At 41.0% G+C, this 20,893-nt stretch overlaps 2 protein-coding genes across 3 annotated transcripts; one reads left to right on the forward strand and one right to left on the reverse strand.

Moving 5' to 3' along the window:
- Positions 1 to 1,945: 1,945 nt before the first annotated feature.
- On the forward strand, positions 1,946 to 4,421 carry DYNLL1 (dynein light chain LC8-type 1). Its single transcript, XM_017661248.3, has 3 exons — positions 1,946 to 2,102; positions 2,304 to 2,441; positions 3,989 to 4,421. Exons 2-3 carry the CDS (start codon positions 2,310 to 2,312, stop codon positions 4,124 to 4,126), a joined length of 270 nt encoding a protein of 89 aa, XP_017516737.1. The 5' UTR covers positions 1,946 to 2,102; positions 2,304 to 2,309; the 3' UTR covers positions 4,127 to 4,421.
- Positions 4,422 to 6,398: 1,977 nt separating this feature from the next.
- COQ5 (coenzyme Q5, methyltransferase) lies at positions 6,399 to 19,234 on the reverse strand. Of its 2 annotated transcripts, none has more exons than XM_017661236.3 (7): positions 18,955 to 19,234; positions 15,523 to 15,672; positions 13,188 to 13,409; positions 9,368 to 9,474; positions 7,914 to 8,002; positions 7,219 to 7,289; positions 6,399 to 7,142 (listed from the first exon to the last, which is right to left on the reverse strand). In XM_017661236.3, exons 1-7 carry the CDS (start codon positions 19,199 to 19,201, stop codon positions 7,105 to 7,107), a joined length of 924 nt encoding a protein of 307 aa, XP_017516725.3. In that variant the 5' UTR covers positions 19,202 to 19,234; the 3' UTR covers positions 6,399 to 7,104. The 2 variants fall into 2 exon arrangements, with proteins under 2 accessions (XP_017516725.3, XP_017516723.3); XM_017661234.3 differs by having other exon boundaries at positions 7,219 to 7,330; positions 18,955 to 19,224.
- Positions 19,235 to 20,893: the final 1,659 nt, after the last annotated feature.

Consider the following 20,893-nt stretch of genomic DNA (forward strand, 5'->3'; position numbering starts at 1 on the left):
AAAGTAGTTTTATAGACCGTAACTGAAGGGTGGTGGCAGAGGACAAGTAGACAATGGAGTTAGGGAAGGTGACATTTGAGCTGAAGTCTAAATGAGAAGACAGCTATGCCAAGAGGGAGAGAGGAAGAAAAGGGGTCCCAGGCACAGCTGTTGTGAGGAATAAGTGAGATACTACAAAACACTTGGTAAGCATCCACTCAATAAATAGCTGCTATACTTATTACCTTATCTACTTTACTCTCAGCTCCGTCTGTTCAAGGAGAAGCTGGCTATGCTATTGATCAGATACATAAAAGTACATGTATAAAGTATGTGTATACACATATGTATATGTATATGCCTCCCAGTAGAGATTCAGGTTCTGGTATCATCAGTAGATTCCACAATTCTGAACTGTACATACCTAAGTCAGGTAAAAGCACTAACCCAGCCTCACTCCTATTGCCAACCCACTTCTTCTTCAGGAGCCACAACATATAAAACTATTTTAACTCCTCAAACCCATCATCCCACCATTGGAAACCTGGAACTGGGAAAACTGTCTTAATTTGGTTTGAAATGCCTATGTTGTACCTGAGAATCTCATTATTTCTACTTGTGGCTCTTTGGAGTTTTGTGCCTCTGTCTGGTCAAATGTTGAAAGGGGTTCTGGGTTAATGAGAATAGTGGTCAAGCCGAAAAGTGCAAATGTAAACAGGAAGTTTCTGGCTACATGATTAACCTGAAAACTTGTTTATGGAAGTTCAAAAACACATGTTAGGCATTTAAGGATTGGTTGTTCGAAACTTTGCTGTGATTCTTGGGAGAGTTCCATAAACTGATACTCATTGATAATATTTGTCCAGCACTTACTATGTGCTAATAAACCTTGTGCTGAGAACTTCAAATGCATTAAGACTCTCATATATTATATTTAGTCCCCCTTTACAAGTAAGAAAACTGAGGTTCAAACATCTAGTAACGACGATGCTAGGATTTAAAACCAGATCTGACCCTGCTCCCCAACTCTGCAACACCTTGCTTTTTTAACCACTTAGTGGTTAGTCTCCCTGAGCCAGAGGAAATACCTCTGAGGGATGCCTTTATGTTCATTAGGGCACCTCCACCCTAGAGATAAATCCCCAACCAAGAAACTCCCACACAGGAAAAACTACCTCATCAGAGCAAGAAGCTCCACCCTGGACACATACGCCCAGGATCGGCACACCCAAATCCACCCGCAGAGCCCCCTACCCCCTTAAAGTAGGTCTGCATTGCCCAGCAGGGAGACCCCACTCTTGGGGATAATGTCTTAATAAGGAAACCCTCTCCCATTCTTGAGGGTCCCCTCCTCCCCCAACTATTTCAGAGGAAGAACGGCTACATAATACGCGGCGTCCAGTGCAAAGTAAAAATGTGGGGTTCTTTGTTAAAAAAATAATTTAAGAACTTCAAGAATGAGACAGTGGACCATTAAACCAAGCCCTGGAATCCCTCTTCTGCGACTGCAAGGGTCACTTGCTCCAGAAACCCGCCCTGCTTCATAGGTACCCTTTCTGTGAAGGGACTGGCCACCTTAGAATCCTCAATTCCTTCTGACCTGGGGTGGAGATGAGGGGTACGTAGGACACCCTACTTCCCAAGACTATCCTTATTCGAGAACACACCCTAGGACAGCCTCCGTAAATTTGGCATCACTTAAGCTAGGTTAGAAGATCCCCAGGCACCACCTCTCCAAGCCGCTGGGTGGTCCTCACGACCCCGCCCTGGCTCCACCTTCGGGGTGTGTGGGCCTCACCGCGTGCGGCCCATTGCCAGGGCAACCGACGCCGCGAGCGGTGCATTGTGGTCTGCAACAAAATGCAGAAGAAAGATCCTGAGGGAACCTTTGAGTACATGGACCAATGGGAGAGTCCGGAGGTCTGCATCAAACCAGTAGGGACGCTCGTTGGGGGCGGGGCATGCGGGAGCGGGGCGGGACCTAGGCAATAGGCGGCGGCGGCTGGCGTGGGGCTCCTTAGATGCGCCACGGCTTCGATAGCGATTGTGCCATCTGCCAGGTCTGAGCCTCGCTAGCCCCTCCCCCAGGAGACTATTGCAGTCGGCCAGCTCCTACTCCAACGGTGAGGGACGTGGGAACACCGGGGAGCGGGGCTCCGCTGCCTGACTTCGTTCCCCTCTGTACTTCCCCCGTTCGGTCTGCGCGGCCGGCGCCTCCTAAGGAAAACGGTGGGGGGCGGGCGGAGCGGGCAGGTGCAGCTGGCGTCTCGCAGGCGCTGTCCACACCCCAACTCCCCATCCCTTGCCCCGGCCTCGCCCCCCAGGTAGCCATGTGCGACCGAAAGGCCGTGATCAAAAATGCCGATATGTCGGAGGAGATGCAACAGGACTCGGTGGAGTGTGCTACTCAGGCTTTGGAAAAATACAACATAGAGAAAGACATTGCGGCCCATATTAAGAAGGTGAGGACGGGGCGCGGGCTGGGGGCTAGGCTCTGGCCGTTTGCGCGCAGCCGGTGGGTGGGTGGGGGACGGGGAGTTACAACTTTGGTCCATTTCCCCGGTGCTGCATCCCAGAGCGCCTGGCAGAAACCCTCCGGGGCTCGAAGGGCAGCTCGGGTATAGAGGTTTCCAGAAAGAACGCAAGTGAATTTTGCGCTCCTCGTGGGAAGACCAGACCCTCGGCGCCGAAGTTTTTTTATTACCCAGTTCCGCGGGGGAAAGCGCCACCTAGCAACGGTTTCTAGGATTAGGGAGCAGCGGTTCCCCCTTCTGCAGGATTCCTGCGCCGAGGATCCATCTGGGTGTTCCGGAGGGGGGAGCTGCGTGGGTGTTTCCAACCGGGCCGGAGGGAGATCTTGCCAGCCTTGCAGTGGGGAGTTAAAGTCGGCAATTGAGGGAAGGTGGGTGGTTAGTGGTGGTTGGGGGCTGGGGTGAGGGCTTGGTAAATGGGAGTCTGTAGAAAGCTGGTAGGACTGCCAACTTCGAGCTATGTTTTCTGGAAGGGAAGGAAGCTGGCGAAGCCGTGGGAGGGTTCCAGTCGAGAATAGGAAGATGAAAGACGAGACGGAACTGAAATACCTTTTTTGACAAACGCAGTAGTACGGTAGTTGAGTTTGTAAGAATGTTACTCCCTTTAATAGGTCTAAAAGATGTTCACGCTGCATACAGTGTAAGAGTGGCCACATTTTGCATAACTCATCAGAGACTTGTAAGATTTTATAAAGATTAGTTTTGGCCCCTTCTTACAGTCAACTAGTGGAGACATTAACAGGTGTTTCAGTCTCCAGAGGCCCTGAGTTGGGGGTGGGGGGGTGGGGGATAGAGAAAGCTGTCCTGCAATTATGGACCAGGTTGCAGATTAGTATCCTCCCGGAAAGAAGTGCAAAGGGAGGACTGTTGAAATTCAAATGTGAGCAGGTGGCTGTCAGAATTTGGCTTCCAGCATTCTTTTTGTAGGAACACAGGAGTGCCCAGCATCCTGTCCTCTTTTAAGTTTAGATTTTGATCCAAAGTGGTTTGCATGTTGAGGCTTTGTCCTTTATGAAGTCTTTGTTTTCAGTGATACTAAGGAATGAGTTTTAATGGGGTGTTTTGGTTTAAATACTTGCCATTTTCTTGGGTTTTGTGGTGCATGACACAGGAGGATAGAATAGTTTGCTCTTTGCACATAATAACCTGATAAACTAGAACTGTTGCTGTCACCTGTGGATGAATAGCATTGTAGGTTATTTATGATGACATGATCACCATAACAAAACGCCCTGTCTTTCAGGCTGCCCTTTCTGCCTTTTACCTCCCCAGCCCCAATTCCCAGCTTTTCTCAGACTGCAAGCATGTTTGCATTAATACACTATGTAGGCGACTTGGAGCTGGGGAACATTCTTTCATTCTAAGAATCTGCAGATGCTAACGTTCCTTCTTTCTGCCTCCGTATCCAGAAGGCAAACTGACCTAATGGTTTAGCAGTAAAATTCTAGTGTTCTCTTTCTTTCCCCCCTTCCCCCCAGGAGTTTGACAAGAAGTACAACCCCACCTGGCACTGCATCGTGGGGAGGAACTTCGGTAGTTACGTGACACATGAAACCAAACACTTCATCTACTTCTACCTGGGCCAAGTGGCCATTCTTCTGTTCAAATCTGGTTAAAAGCACGGACTGTGCCACACACCCAGTGATCCATCCAAAAACAAGGACTGCAGCCTAAATTCCAAATACCAGAGACTGAAATCTTCAGCGTTGCCTAAGGGAACACCTCGATCTTTAAACCTTCATTGTGTTGTTTTGTACAGGGCATTCTCTGTACTAATTTGTTGTGGTTATAAAGCATTTAGCAAAACAGCTTACATTTGTATTTATTTTCTATTCCATACCTCTCTTCCCCATGTTTTTCCTCGTCAAAATCCATTCCTTTCAAGAAAAATAAATCTGTTGGAGAACTGTGTGTGACGGTTTGTTGAGAAAATCTAGGGTTGACGATGGCCTATCACTTGATCTTGACTAGGACAGTGGGGGTCAGTCCATGAAGTTTCTACAGGCTGTACAGTCCATTCAGTACTCCTGAGTCTGAAATCATCCTATAGCGATTGTGCGTGGAAGAGTAACATAAGTGCCTGCCAAGATACGCATGGCAGAAAAACTTGGATTAAATCTTACTTCTAATCTGATAAATACCCTTAAGTACTCATTTTGTTAAAAGGTGTTGCTGTAGAATGATTTGGTCCTTGGGCTTCAGGTGGTGGTGATGAGTGTATAGCAGAACTCCTTTGTCTAATAAGCTATGGCTGTAAAATTGTAAAAGGAAAAATAGCTAATGACAAAGTGTTGAGAAATTTGCTGGGGTCCACCCCCTCCACCTTGCTTCAAAAAGAAGATAAAAGGTGGTCTTAAAAGGGAACATGAAACAGCACCAGCAGCACTCCATGTGATTCTAATAAAGTTCTTGCAGGAATTTAAATGCAAAAGCCAGCAACTCCGTTAGAAATCTGATAAGCAATTAACAAATACGAGTTAAGCTTTCATTAAAAGACCCAATTAGAGCTGTGGATGAGTAACATTCTTTATAAACATTTCCTGCTATCAATTTTAATACTAAACACCTATGAAGAAAAAACACTGCGGACTTGACTTTTGTAGGTACAGAAGTATCCTAGAGGGTGAAACAGCTCACACCCATCTTGGGAAGTTGCAAAAGAAGGTCCTGGCTTTCCAGTTCCCCCGTTTTCAGTGTTCATGTAAGTGTTCATGTTTTTGTTTCAGGCCTTGGATCTAAAATGCAGCTAGGATTTCTGAGTATCCAGGCTACTGCTGTACAGAAGGGTGTGATAGATTTAAGTGGTGACTATCCTGAAAGCATTGGATCTATTAACATCTTTGGAAGCTTTTTCAAACTAACAGGGTTTTATGAGTCCTAGTGAGGCTGTGCTATATATGTTAGGACTGGGAAAGCTTCAGGGTAAGTGGCAAAATGTGTTACTGCTTATTGTGGCAGGTAAAATTGGGAGTTTTCTTACTGCTTTGCAGGAAAGGATGAAATCCTGTGGTATAGGAGTGCAATGGGGAGGTTTAAGTTTGTGTAATATATACACAGTATATATATATACACACACTGGAAAGTTTCCCATGACTCAATTTTTTTCTTATCACCTTTTTTAGTGACCTGGCTATATTTCATTTTAAAGTAGGAATTTGGTCTCCAAAGCTAATGAATTTTGTCTTAAGTCCTACTACCAGTCTCCAGCAACAGACCCTAGAGCTGATTTTAAGTCCAGAAACAGCTGGATATTGGGGGCTCTAATTTGATCATGCCCATTATCTATTGCCCAGAAGTGGCTTTAATTGTTTTGATTCAGGTGTGAGAAAAACACATTGCTACAGAGGTAGACTGGGTTGGTGGTTTATGAAGTTCCTTCAGTGCCTGTTCCCTGTTAATTTCAAAGGCCAAAGGATTTAATTTCAAAGGTTCCAGTAGTTGAAAACAAAATGTAAGCTAAACGTTTTTCTAAAGTTTATTTTAGAGCTTTATCAAATGCTCTTAGCTCCTGTTTTTTTTAGATAATTGTAAGACAGATGTATATAAAAGCTTTTCAACAACAGGGCGTGGTATGTGCATGAAAGTATATAAATGACCTGTACTGTGCTAGGCCAAATGGCAGCGTATCAATCTTTTTGAAATAGCCTTGAACTAAATTATCCACAATTAACTAACTGCCAGCCAAGGGACAGGTTGATTTCTGCAATTTCTTAGCAAATATTTATGACCTCACTTGAACATCAAACAATGGACTGTATTAAGTAGATAACAGCTCTACCCCTGAGTACTAGAGGGACTAAGGCTAGGTAAGTAGTTTTCAAATTTTTTTTTACTATATAACCCTTTCTTCAAATGTATTTTGACAAGATCTATATTGGACACAAAAGCGGGAATTTGCTAGTACATTTATTCTTTGAACAAGGATTTGTTGAGTTGTTTTCTTTGTGACAGGCACTGAGGACACAATATTTCAGTAGAACTGAGAATGATGACAATGTACTTCCCTCACCGTCCTCAGGAAAAAATAAATACCATACAAATTGTAAACCCATTTAGTGGTTCACTGCATAATTCTAGATGTGATTGTTAGCCTTCGCTGTCTTGAGCCTTGGCCTTTGGCCCCAGACTTAGTCCTAAGCTGAAAGCTGGACTCAGGCACAGTTAAGAAATTTTCTGGTTCAAATGATTCATCATTCCTCTGGCAGGCAGTACTGGCAGGAAAGCAACACACTTCAAAACTGAGCTTTAGTGATGGTTTTACCTTAACCCCACACTGCACAGCCAAGAAAAATTAGCAGGAGTTGAAAAACTACCAAATAGCTCTGGGAGAAGGCCTGAAGCAGCTCCTAATGAAAGCTGCAATAGGGTGACAAATTCATTTCTTCCACTTGGAGATTGGTCACATTAGAACATGAGTCCGAGGCAATTATCCTTAAGAGATAGTCTGCTGGTCTCGCTAGCCAGATTATCCTTCAAGCTCTAGGCTTTCGACAGAATGTGACTGGCTCATGCTCCAGGACGGTACAGAAGTTACAGTTTGAAGCCAGAATGAATGGCCACAATGCCTGATGTTAGACTTTCATAAGTCACCTTCTCAAAACCTGCATCTTCTATCAATTCCTTGAAGTCCTCCTGAAACAAAGATATCACAAGGATTACCTGGATTTCAACTTTGGGGCCTCTGTGGTAAGCTACAGAAGTTTTGTACCTGAGACGGGAACTGTCGGATACTCTCTACAAGGTATTGGTAGGACTTCCAGTCTCCTGCGATGACTTCTCCTAGGACAGGAATGACCTGGAAGCTATATAGATCATAAAGCCTAAACAGCAAAAGCAAAAGATTTATGCCCCTTGACAGGAAGCAAGAATGTCTAAGCCTGGGGTCATAAACTCAGATGTCTATGGGGTCATGCAAGTACCTGAAATAAGTAGTGGGGCACATGGAAGAGCAATAGCATGTAGTAAGGATGTGGTGACAGGTACAGTTAGGAAGTACCAGAGAAGTGGAGAAGGGGCAACTACTACTCAGCTCTGATTATTTCCAAGTGGGAATGTGTGCTTATGTTGCCCCGTAACTGATTTCTCAAGTGAAGTTGAAAATGCAGATTTTTATGTAAAATTTACTGTAAAATATTGACATCTAAGTCAGTTTCTTCACATACTATGTATATGTCACACAGAATACCTCTGTGTGTGGACTGGAGCCTCTGGTTGCTGGTTTAAGACTCTTCTGGCTTAGCTGTCATTCAGAAGAGGCTGACCTCTGAAGTGGCACTGTCTCTCAGAGACTCTGGGATTCTGAACTGTGAAGTTCGTACTTATAGCTTACTGGCTATTTTCTATCCATTTTGGGATGGGAAACCCTTGGCTAGATGATGAGAATAAAGCCCTGTTAATGCCAACCTGGATACAACAGGATTGTTCACTTGGCTAAATTCCAGACAGAGGAAGCGTCCTCCACGTTTCAGGACCCGATGGGCTTCCTGGAGTGCCTGATCGAGACAAGAAACAACACAACACACTTCTCAGCAGAGCTCATGCAGTTCTGCAAGGCCGAGACAGCTTTAGCTTCTGTGGGCATTATGAAGGTTATCATTCCCCCACAGATCCCTTGTTCATATTCAGTTGGGAAGCTGTGACAGCCAAGATAACCCTACAATATCCTAAATATTATAGACATTCTGCTGCCTATAAAGAGAAGGTTAGTTACTTGGAGTAACCTAAATTGACTCAGATTGGTACAACCCCTTTGGTGGACAACTTTAGAATTACTTATCAAAATCACAACATCCTCTCATCTATCAAATTTACTTCAAGAAGTCATATGTTCAAGAAATGCTTTTACTGTGGAAATGACATGGGTTCTTCACTGCAGCACAAGATTAAGAGCATCTTAAACCATTAATGAGAAACTGGTTAAATTATGGAATATCTATACAAATGGAATCTATGCAGCTATTTAAAAAAGGAAGAGCCAGTGCTTTTTATGTACTGACATGTAAAAATCTGCAAGATACATTTTCAAGGAAAAACAGCAATGGGCAAAATGCTTCATATGTTAATATTTGTATAAAAAAAGGAAGAAAAAGATAAATATATTTAATATGCACAAATAATCTTTGCAAAAGATACACAAGAAATTGGTGACTGTCTGAAGGGAGAGGAGGCACTGAATGGTTAGGACACAGAGTGGAGGCAGACTTTCACTGATATACCCATTTTGTACCTTTTGAAACTTGACTCTATTAAAAAAAATTTTTTTTAATTGAAAGAAATAATGAACTGGCTATAGACACAGGACAGGTCATAAAAACCAAGCTCAAGCACACCATAAAAGACGTTCCACCAGCAGAGGAACCAGCTAACTGGAGCCTACATTACATAAATGAAACCTGGTGCCTTGCATATCATCTTCAAATGCTTTGGACAGAAAGTTAAAGTAAAAATAAAAAACTGCTGCATCACATTAGTAGCTGAACATACTAGAGGAACCATGAATCTAGTTACCTTCTGACAAAAGAACGTTTCAGTGCCTTTTTCTGTGTGGCTTTGGAAATACCTCTGATCTGCAAACTCACAGGGTCATATGGCTTCATAAGCAAGAGGGAACAGATGAAATACCAGAGCAAGACCAACAGCTAAGAGATGAAGGGATCTGTTCTATGTTTTTGGCTTTTTCACTTCTGTGACTCAGAATATTGGCAACTTAAAGGATTGAAGCCCCTAAGCCTGAAACAGCCATTCCATTCAAAAGCTGAACCAGGAGAGGAATCTCTCCCTCTTTCCTATGCACTGTGGAGTCACTCCAGGAGAACTAACATCCTAAGGGTCACAGCTGAGGGTCCAGCCATTCATACCCGATCAATGTGTGTGACATTCCGTATCCCAAACGCAATGGTGTAAACATCAAACTTGTCATCATCAAAGGGTAGTTCTTCAGCATCTCCTAATACCCAAGCAAGTCCTGAAAGAGAAAATCAGTTCTGGTCTCAGTCTGAGTAGCTTTCTCTTCTGCACCCAGCAAATTTTTAAGCCTGAGAAGGTCCCTAAATTTGTAGTCAGTCAGGTGGAAGTGTGGGCAGCCTGGACACCCCATGTGCAGCTAGCTTCCGAAGTCGGGGCAGTCTTGTGGCACTGAGCCTTGTCCTGTGGAACCTGAGGCTACCTCTGGGTAGTTGGTGTCTCAAATGAATTGACCTTTTGGATGCCCAGTTGGTGTGGGAGAACTGTAGAATCGTTTGGTACTGGACATATGTGTGGTATCAGAAAACATTACACACCTGCCTTCTCCATTGGATTCCTGGCCATTGTCTTCACTGTGTCCTCCTGTCCTGAGAACTTGAAGTGGTGTCCTTAAAGTTAGCAGGGAGTCCTTCCCCCAAGGCTTTCAAAGCAGAACCTGACGCATACTTACTTAGGCCTACCCCAGCCACTTTTTATCCAAATAAATGTTTTGTGGAGAGCACTGTGGGTAAGAGCCCAAGTCCTGGGGTTGCACTGCTTGGGTTCTAATTCCAGCTTCACCATTTATTAGGTGTATAGTCTTGAATAAACTACTTTGCCCTGGTTTCCTCATTTGTAAAAAATTGAGTTATAGTACCTACTTTTGAGGGTCATTGGAAGTATTCTAAGTACAGAATTTAGCATAGTTAAATTAGTTCTATTGGAGTCATAGATTATCAAAGTATCTAGACTCCAAGTCCGGTTATGAATTCAAAAAACATCCAAGGATACCCCTGTCAGGGTGGCTGTGTCTTCTAAGGATCTTGATTTGGTTTTAACATTATTCAACTTGCAAAGAATTAGACATGAAATATGATACAGAAGGAAGGCTATATAGAGGAAGGTAATTGAAGATAACTTTCCTGGAAAGCAAACTAGTAGTATTTAATAAGAACCTTAAAAATAAGCATACCAGCTATATGATCCAGCCATTTGAGATTTAGGGGGACATTGATGACATGATCATCATCATTGCTACTGCCTACTGAGCCCTTGATGGCAGGGTGTGTTATCACCTTATATATGTTATCACATCCTCATACCAACTCCATGAGACAGCTATTACTATCATCTTCATATTTTAGGTGAGCAAAGCTGAATATCAGAAAGGTTAAAGCAGCTTGCCCAAGGTCACACAGATGGATTGAACTCAGTTTTTAACAGCTGTGTTTTTAAGAGAGCCTATGTTTTATGGTTATGGTTTATTACCTCCTACTATGAGTGGTTATTATTTTCTCCATTTTATAGATAAAGTAATTGAGATCTAGAGAGTTCAAGCACTTGTCCAAGGTTACATCTGAGTTATAAAAATTAATGCATGCAAGAATTTACAAATAAGGATGTTGTTAGGTGTGCTATAGGCAAAACACCAGAAAAAAAATGAAAGTCCACCTGGCTATTGGTTATGTGAATCTTCATGATTCACATCCATATGGGAGAATATCATAAACAATAATGATTTTAAGGAATTTTTAATGACATGGAAAACTCTCATGATACAGTGCTAAATTAGGGCAGGATACTAAATTATATATACCAGAAGTTCTCAATTTTATAAAAAGGAAATGATTAGCATAAAGATAGGAAGGAAATATAATACATGAAAATATAGAGGGGCATCTTTTGATATTGAAATTATGGGTAACGTTTATTTTCTTCTGAACACTTTTCCAAAATCCAAAATTTCTCTCAAATATATCATTTTTGTAACCCATTAAATAATTTTTTTCAAAGCTCCTGCTCTCAGAGCTTCCATCTGGGGAGGAAGTTCTACACATAAAATGTAAATAAAACACACAACAGTGCTACACATAAAAATGCCTGTCATGTTCACTTTTACAATTACTAAATACTTTCTAGACTCCTCCTTAGTTTCAACATTTTTTGCATGGTATTTTTTACGAAGATATCATTATTGGAGATGGATAAAGCAAGGAGAAAAGATAAAGAAACTATACTATGCAGCATTTAATAGCTCATACAGTTGGATTTGTCTTGACAGGATAGATTGAAGTGCACACTATGTTATGGAAGAGATGATTCTAGAAATGGAACAATACCTATCATTTCTATCTCTGTTCTCCATTCTTTATGGCTGAGCATGAGAGAGAGGGGAAAACATGTTTTTCAGTAGGAGTAAGGAAACATAGTGCCTTTGTCTAAAAACACTAGTGACTGTCTGCCTTCTGATCAGTGTTGTGTTGATGGTTAACAAAAGAGCCCTTCATCTTGGGGGCCAAGTGGGCTGTGGTTCATCTAGGCAGCTCCTTCTGGGGGTGGGAGGAGGAGGAGGAAGAATTGAATTAAAATAACCATAGATACTCCTGGTGGGGGATGGGAGGTGAGAAATGCTGAGAACTTTATTTTCTTTGTTTTATACCACTGCCTTTCACGTGGCTGCCTGCAATGCTTGGCCAGCTTGGAAGAGGGCAATGCAGCGTCTCTGAAAAGCTGGGCAATGTGGTGCAGCTGCCAGATCATTACTTCTACTTGAAAAAACTGGGGGAGACGTTATTTTAAAATATTAAGTAGAAAACCAAATGTAAAACTGACATCTTTAAGCTAGGGCATGCCTTGTCCATTTTGAGGCTGCAGTGGGTTCTTGGAGCTATGCAGTCACTCTCCCATCTGCTGTTGAGAGTACTGCAGAAAGAGGTCTTTGGAGCACTGTTTACAGGTGTCTTCCACTATATCACTTGGGTCCTCTGAGAAACAGATGTGGAGATGGAGTGAGGAGTGTAAAAGGCTGTGTTTTTTGTGGGGTTGGGGGATCACCTGGGAATGATAAGAGGAAGAGGGAGCAAGATGAGAAAAGCCTGTAGGCCTCAATGCAGATCTGATAAAGCCCAGCCTAAAAACGAGCTCTGGAGCAAAGACTGCCTGTTAAGAGAGTCCCGAGTGGACAATGTCCAGGCCCTAGTAACCGTACAATGCTCAGTCATCAGCTGGGTGTGCCAGGAAAGAGAATGGCCTGAAAGCTGAGGCAGAGCCTAAAGGTCTAAGACCTGGAGGCTGTCAGCTACCTGCATTCCCTGTGGCTGAAGGGCAAGTTCCTTCTTTAAGGGTAGTGTACCTCCTCAGCTCCTACATTAGTCAAACCTCCTAGTAGATAGGATGATGAAATGGCTCAAAAATAGGGCCTGGGATCTGTGGCATCTTACTACACTGCTGGACAGTGACTGCATTGGGATATGAGCGGGGACTTGATAATATGGGTAAATGTAGTAACCACATTGTTTTTTCATGTGAAACCTTCATAAGAGTGTATATCAATCATACCTTAATTTTTTAAAAAATCTTAAAAAAAAATAGGGCCTGGGGGTCATAGGGGTGCTGCTGGGAACTGTAAGTAAAATATCCATCTCAGGTCCAAGAACTGAAATCTTAATTCAGCTCCAACTGGGATCTGCCATTTAAAAGTTGTGTTGCTTGAGTAAGACACTTGACCTCTTTGGGCTTTGGTTATTGCCTGTCACCCATGGCTGATAGTCTGATTCCCTGAGTTGCTGAAATAATATAAGGCACAGCCCACAAACTGGACTAAGTGACACAAATTATTTTCAACTCCTGCATATCTGTACGTTTTTGAAAGCTGAAAAATAAACATTTTACATATTCCATCTTATTTCTTAAACATACAAATATTTCCTCCACATCCCTTTCTGTAGGATTTACCAGCTTTGTATCCTTGAGCGTAGGCTTTCTGTTTTCCAATCTTTAGCATTTCCCTGTTGATGTCACAGACCACAACACGTGAACCGCCCAAAGAATCCTCTTCATTTTGGTACTTTTTGGCGATTTCTTCCCAGGATAAATTTTGCTGGGCCCTTAACTGCCTCTTCTGCTTTCCCTGATGCTGTGCCTGAACATAATTAAGGAACCGGAATGCAATGTCACCTGTGGGAAGCCAACAGGAGGCAAGATGCAAACACACACACAAACAAAAACAAAAACCCCTAGCATTTCCTAAACCCAAAAGGAGCAAGACAGGTATAGGATTTGAGGAGTATATAAAAACTCAAGTTTATACAAATTTCTACAATATGTCAAGAAAAAAACAGCAATTTTTTAATTGATAAGATTCTTAAAAACCTTTTTTTAAAAACTGCGTAAGGAATGCATGGACACATTTTCACTATAAAAGACTCAATACCTAAACATATAGAGTAAAACGTGAAAGTTACATTCCCTGTCCAGACATAACAAGTGTTAAAAGCTTAGTGTGCAGCCTTCTATTTTTAAAAATAATTTTTATGAAAGTAACAGAAGGGTAACAAGCAATGATTCCCTGCCCTATCACTTCCAACCCCCAGTTCAATTCCCCAGAGACCATCTTCCCAACTCTTAGCTGTTTCTTCTGTTGGTTACAGCTATTTCTTTCCTTATCAAATTTATAATATCCTGCCCCACATCTCTGCTTGCCTCTATCTTCCCAATATATTTGTATCACTTTTCATAGTTCCTTATACATTCATTTGTAACCTAGAGTAATAAATGAATTAATATTTTATTTGTTTCATCAGCTGCAGATGGTATCTCGATTCCCTTCAACTTCCCATCATAGGTATTTTTACTCTGTCAAGACAATAACACTTTGTTTTACAGCTATAATTAAGTCTTCTGTGCTTTTTCGATGGTTTGCATCTGAACACTGAAAATCGAAAATGTTTACATTATTGTGACCAGGTAAATACTGTTTGGGCAAAGATCACACCTCCTTTCCTATGATGTTGTTTGTTTTTCTTACACTGTTTGCAAGAAACATATATCCTTAAGTTTGTTCAGTCTCTCCATCCAATTAGGTATTCATTCTCTAGTCACTTTTCTATATATTTAGATATACTTATATGTACTCATATGAAACAACAAAAACATAAATGGGGATTATATTATATGTTGTTATACAACTTTTTCTTTCCACTTAATATGTTCTTGAGACCTTTCCATCAGTATTTATAGGTCTTCAGCACTCTTTTAAAGAGCTACATAATATTTCACAGAATGGACATATCTTAATTTAAAGCCATTTCTTTATTGAGGCAGAAATAGGTTATATCCAATTTTTCACTATTACTCAAAATGATGCAGTGAGCATTTTTGTAACTGTATCTTTTTTAAATGTCTTTTTTAATATGTGGGATTACCTCGTGATTAAATTTTCTAACTGGGCAGTTGCCAGCATGTGGTAATGCCACGGGTTATGGTACACTAGATATGTAGGCAGCTCTGACTGAATCCTTTCCATAGCTATATCTTTGTGCAACTTTTTTTTTAGACTAATAAACATTTCAGATTTTGATAGATTCTGCTAAATTGGCTTCTACTCAGTAGGGTGTCTTACTGCCTCCAAAGCCTCCATATGGGGAGAGGACCACACCAACAAGGCCACACATAAACATGTGTCAAACATGGAGATTATTCTACTGTAATTTATTATTATACATTATTCTATTGGTATAGATTATAACATTACAATATACATTATTCTAATGAAATTTAACATGTACATTAATCATGTAGTGACTTCACCAAGATGCATTTTAGAAGCCTATGACATTTTTCTTCACATGCCTAGTGTGCACCAAGTCACAAAGGACCATACATAAACAACTGAGCTTTTGATATCCGATGTGATAGTGGATTAGGCAGAAAAGGCTGCATAGAAAGCTTATAAAATATGATAAAAGGCATCCCCCAAAGAAAGGGGGCAGGTGGGTTGAAGGTTAAACAGAAGGTAAAACAGTCATTTAGGTGGTGATATGTCACTAGAGTAAAGGGTTAGCCTTTTTATTTTGTAATCCTGTGCATTTTAGAAAAATGACATGCACAAAGCTGATATTGTGTTGTTGACTGACAGTCAAAAAGAAAAGAGTAAGTTTTTCTTAGAACTGTACAGATTTTCAATTCCATCTTCATCCTAATGGTAGGTGAGACAGCTCATTCCAATAAGAGATACTAATTTCTGTAAAAGATGTTCAGTGTTACCCAAGGGTACTACACTGAACATTACCTGTGCCTCCAGCAACATCAAGCAGCTGGGTCCCAGGAAATGGGTGCATCTTCCGGAGCAGCAAATCCTTCCAAATACGGTGGATACCAAGACTCATCATATCATTCATCACGTCATACTTCTTGGCCACACTTTCAAACACCTGATAAACTGACACGGAAAAAATATAACACAGTTGTGCACTTAACAGGATCAACTTGGAGAAGTCCTAAAAGAAAGAGGAAGAAGCTTTTCTCCCTTGAAATTGCCTGTCTTTGCAAGGTGAAGCTAAGCCATAATGCTTGACACCTAAATCTGTCCCTTAACATTACCTTTTTAAAAAAAGGTTTAAATTACTTCATGTAAGAACTCAGCCTCTTTCCTGCTTAGTTATTTTTAATCCAGGACCACTGCCTCATTTACAATGTCATGCACATACTTGGTACTAAATTGGTCTGTTTCTTTGAGGATGGATGTGTGTGTGTGGAATTTCTCTAACGGTTTTTATAATAAGACAACAAAATCCATTAGAAAGACACATGACTGATGGGTGGAAAGGCCTCAGCTCACCTCAGCCTGTATCACCGAGAAACACCTCAGGTACAACTTGGAAGGCAGATGGATGGCAAGATATGAATCAGGGACCAACCCTGCAATGTGTCCTCATGAATCTTCTCCATAGGATCAAGGCAGAATGTGGAATCTGGGCTAGCTGAAGAGAGGAATTTACTGACCAAGACACTTTAAAACATAGGCTACATTCATTTTTTTTTGCACCTCAGTTTCTCTGCCCAGAAGCTGAGAAAGTCAGCGCTAGCCCTTTACCTCGTTCATAAAGCTGAATGAGGTAGGGAAGTGGAGTTGCTTAGAATTCCTCATATGAAATGTGCTGCACAGATCCAAAACATTACTGGCCTCTGCTAATCAGCAGACTATAAGATCCTCCTTTAACTCAATCTTGGCCTATTCTCAACCTTGGGATCTCCAACCTTGTTTTTTACTTTTGAACATCTTTTGGGGGTATTAAGGGACATTAAGGCTCAAATAACTGAGTAAGCCCTTCTTTCTTTGCATGGTTCCAATATGCATGAATTTCAGTTTCTGTGGTTTAAATAACACCAGTCCCCGAGCAACATAATTCAAATACACAATATACTAACTCTGAGTAATTGCACAAAGTACAGACTTTGCTAGTGGTTCTTCAGTCCACAAATTGGTGTGAATAACAGATATGCATCATGATCACTAACCAATTATGTCAATTCTTTCACACTTGTAGTTGATAGGTCATTACATATCAGTTACTCAGTTCACATACAGACAGCAAAGCATGTAACTGTGTCACCTCCTTATCTCAGTTGTAAACCCATGTGGCATTAAACAAAACTGGATAATTAGTGAACAAAAATGAAAGTACAGCAAGGAAATAAAAAGTGATAACATTGCAAGTGAAATCTGAGTAGAATGTCAGTGGAGAAATACAGGAGAAGCAGCTGACTGTGGAAAAGTTGACACTCAAGAGAGCCTAGATATGCAGCCAGAAGAATTTTGTGAAGATAAACTTTCAGACATAAATGAGGATGTGGTTGTGACGAAACAGTTGAAAATGTCCCAGAGGAAATGATGCCAGCAAAAAATTTCACATTAATGGAATTCTTGGAGATATTTCATGACATTGAAAATGAAAGGATGGAATGCTAGTAGCTGACTGTAACTTAAAAAGGAGTATGGCAATTTGCCAAGGCAGAGAGACGATGTTCACTCCTATTGTAAATAATATGATGAGAAAGTCAACACTGCTCCAACTACTCTCTTGTAACTTTTTTACAAAAGAATAAAACAACTTAATTCTCAATGTTTCTAATTTTTATTAGAATTCTAATTTGGTTAGAAAATTTAAACTTAAATTCTCAAATTTGAGTTATATTAATTAAATCTAATTTTAAATTGCAGTGTGTTAAATAAATTTTACTTTTTTCATTTCTTTATACATTTATAATTGAGAGTAAAAGTTTTTGATGCACAATAATTTTTAAGGGTTATGGAACAATTGTGATTTTTCGTATTGATTACTAAGATAACTGTGCATGATGTATGTAGCCTTGCATGCCCATTTTTACCATCCTGCATCACTGTGCAAAGGGGAAATTGCTTATATTTTAATCTTGGGTCCCAATCCAGATTCCATATTTAGCTCAGTGGGTAACTCATCTCCTACTTGTCATTGTGAAATGTTGTTTACATGATGTAAAGCACAACAGATGTTAGGCATTATTATTATTTTGGAATCAAGACTCTTGGATTAAAATCCCAGCTCTGCCATTTAGCAAAATCTCAGGCAAATGACTTAATATCTTTGTTTCAACAGTTTCTTCATCTATAAAACCAAGATAACAGTTTCTACCTCAAGGTGTTGTGTTTATAAGAATTAAAGCATTTTAAAAGGTTTTAGGCCCTTGATAAATGTTTACTATTATTCAACTTGGCTCCACTTACTTCACTCCACAAGCAGTTACAAAGCTCCTAATGTTCATCAGACACTTAGGATATAGACATTAATGAAACTGCCTAGCTTTCTGGGAAATCATGGTCCGGTGAAATGTTAGTTTAAATTCAATATTCAAAGAGTTACAGTAGAGTTATGTACATAGTAAGGTTGAGGTGAGAGGTAATACAACCTAGTAGTCTTTGAGAGGACAGTAAATTCCATTGTGGGCTCTTATTTCCTGGGTGACCATAAACCAAGTGAAGGAAACTCAGAGCCTCACCTTATCCATCTGTAACATGGACATAATACCTTCCCCATTACAAATGGAGTTTTAGAAAGGTTCTTTTCCTTTCCCATGCCTGTGGCCCAGTGCTGTATACAAAAAACTGAACAATATCTAATCTTTATGGAGCAATTACGAAGTGCCAGGCATTGTTCAAAATTCTTTTATATATGAAGTAATTTAATCCTCACTATAACCCTAAAAGAAAGGTTACTATTATTCCTACTGGTAAAACTGGGAAGTTGAGGTACAGAGAAGATCATTTCCTTCTTAGGAAAAATGGCATATCTCTTTAGCAAGAAGAACGTGGGCCAGATCAAAGGGGGTTGGAATATTGGTTCCGCCACTTACTTGCTATGTTACATTAGGCAAGTTTTTATTTAACCTTTAAGTCTCAATTTTCTTATGTGTAACACGGAGAGAACAATATCCTCCATCGGGAAGTTGAAATGAGAATTGGAAATAATGTCTGCATAGTGCCTGGCACGTCGTCAGCGCCCAATCGATGGTATTTAGTGATAATTTTCTGCTTTAAAAGAGGAGGCATCTAAGCTCTGCGGGACCAGGTAGGGGGCACTCCGTGGAGATCAGAATTCACAGGCTATAGCATCGGAGCTAACAGCTGGGCAGAAGAAACTAGATCGCAGATAGATTCCCCCAACCAATATCTCGCCCTTTTCACCTTTGCCCCCCTTCTCTTTCTCCGGCACAGTCTCAAACCCGAAGTGCGTTTCCGTTGCCCGCTCCCCTTGTGACAAGTGTCGTGCACCCAGCGGGACCCCGGGCCAGGAGCTACGAAGCCGGGGGAGCCCGTAGCACAGCATCACCCGCGACGACCCACGACGGCAGTAGCTCCATAGAACGCAGCTCCTGGGAGCCGCCATCTTGGCAATCGGGTGACAGCTGCCGGACAGTGCGTCGCATTGCATCACTGGATGGTGACGGAGGCCGGTCGGAGACAATATTAGCCGAACGCGTCCTGAAACCTGATATTAAGGGGCTGTTCCTGATCTTTGGGATGCAAAGGTTGCTTAGTCTCTGAGTACTCGCAATACCTTCTTCTATCTTTTCTCAAATTGAATATAGAATTCACCAGGAATGAGAGGACCTTAGGCAGAGACTTAAGTCAGCTCTCAGCGGCTATGCCTCTGAATTTTGCCAACCTGTAGTAGGAATACTAACTCGCAAGATTTCGGGTAACTCTTGTTTTCTAGTGCAGAAGGGGGAAACTGAGGTACGGTGTGGTTACAAGGCACAGATACACCGTCAATTCTTGCAAACTTTGGTGTGCGTATGAATCACTTGGCTTGATCTTTAAGATGCCCCAGATAAAAGATAAGTTCCATCAGTAATTCTGGTATGGGTCTTTAGTTTGGTACTAGGAGTCTTTACTTGAACAAATTTATGGGGTGATTCTGATGCAAGGAATTCCTGACCTCTTGAGAAACATATGCTAGGCTACTCTAAAAAGTAAACATAGGAAACACTGTTCTTTGGTCTTTCCATTTTATGAACCTAGGAAGTTCGTAAATGGGAAGGAAAGCTCTGGCATCTATTTAGCAAGTCAGAACCAGTCACCACTCACCCTCCCTCCCTCTCCTGCTGTCACAATGCTACGTTTCTAGCTCCAACTGGCATAGCATGGATGTTTTACTTCAATCCCAGATTTTTCTGTTCTTTTTTTATGGAAAGGGTAAGTAATGTAGACCATCTTGTGCAACAGAGAATGGAGGTGGTGAGTTTTGCTTGGATTTTTGTATGTTTCTGCTTCGAGTCTATTTTTAAATGTATATTTCCTGTAAATATTTCACAAGGAGAAAGCGCCAAGGACCCTAAGAAACTATTTTGAAAATGAAAAATCTCTTTCTAGTTTAATGTAGCCTGGCAGATGGACATCTAATGCTTTCTTTTGGAGGAAGCACATTGGGCTTTCTCTCCTTCCCTCTCTTTAATTTTTTGTGAGTGATAGAAGAAAGGAATAACTCGTACATGTAATCAGGGTTCTCAATTCTTTGTTAAAGGACATAGAAATTCATCAAGGAATTTTACTATTATCTTCCACATCTAGTCATACATAAAAATAGACTTCAGGATTTGGAGCTGTTCCTTCTAGACATAAAATTAATTTTCCAGATCAACATTATGTGTAGCTATTCTCTCATCTCAATATGATTTGTAGGGGGAAAAAAACTGGAAAAGGTGAAGCAACATAAGGACTGGTGGAGGGCATTTGGAGAAATTTTAAAATATGTGATTAGTATTCCAGTTAAACCTGTTAATTCAAGAAATTAATTGACTCATTTGTACAGTACTTATTGTTTTGTATAGCATGTGATGATTAATAAAGAACCTAAAAGGGCCCAATCGAGGAATTCTAGGATTTTGTCTATTTATTTATTTGTTCACACATGACTGCTGAATTCCACTTATCCTTCAATGCTCAACTCAAGTGACACTACCTCTGGGAAGTCTTCCTCTATTCCTTTCAGCTGTTTGTACTTCCCTCCTTGAAACCTCTACTCTAGTCAGCATTTTGTATTAAATTTATAATAGCCCTGATTATGATCTTCCATTGTAGATTCTTTCTTCTTTTTTTCTGTTAATATATTTTTTTGTCATTT

This window comes from Manis javanica, chromosome 15 (genome assembly GCF_040802235.1).
Source record: "Manis javanica isolate MJ-LG chromosome 15, MJ_LKY, whole genome shotgun sequence".
Taxonomy (NCBI): Eukaryota; Metazoa; Chordata; class Mammalia; order Pholidota; family Manidae; genus Manis; species Manis javanica.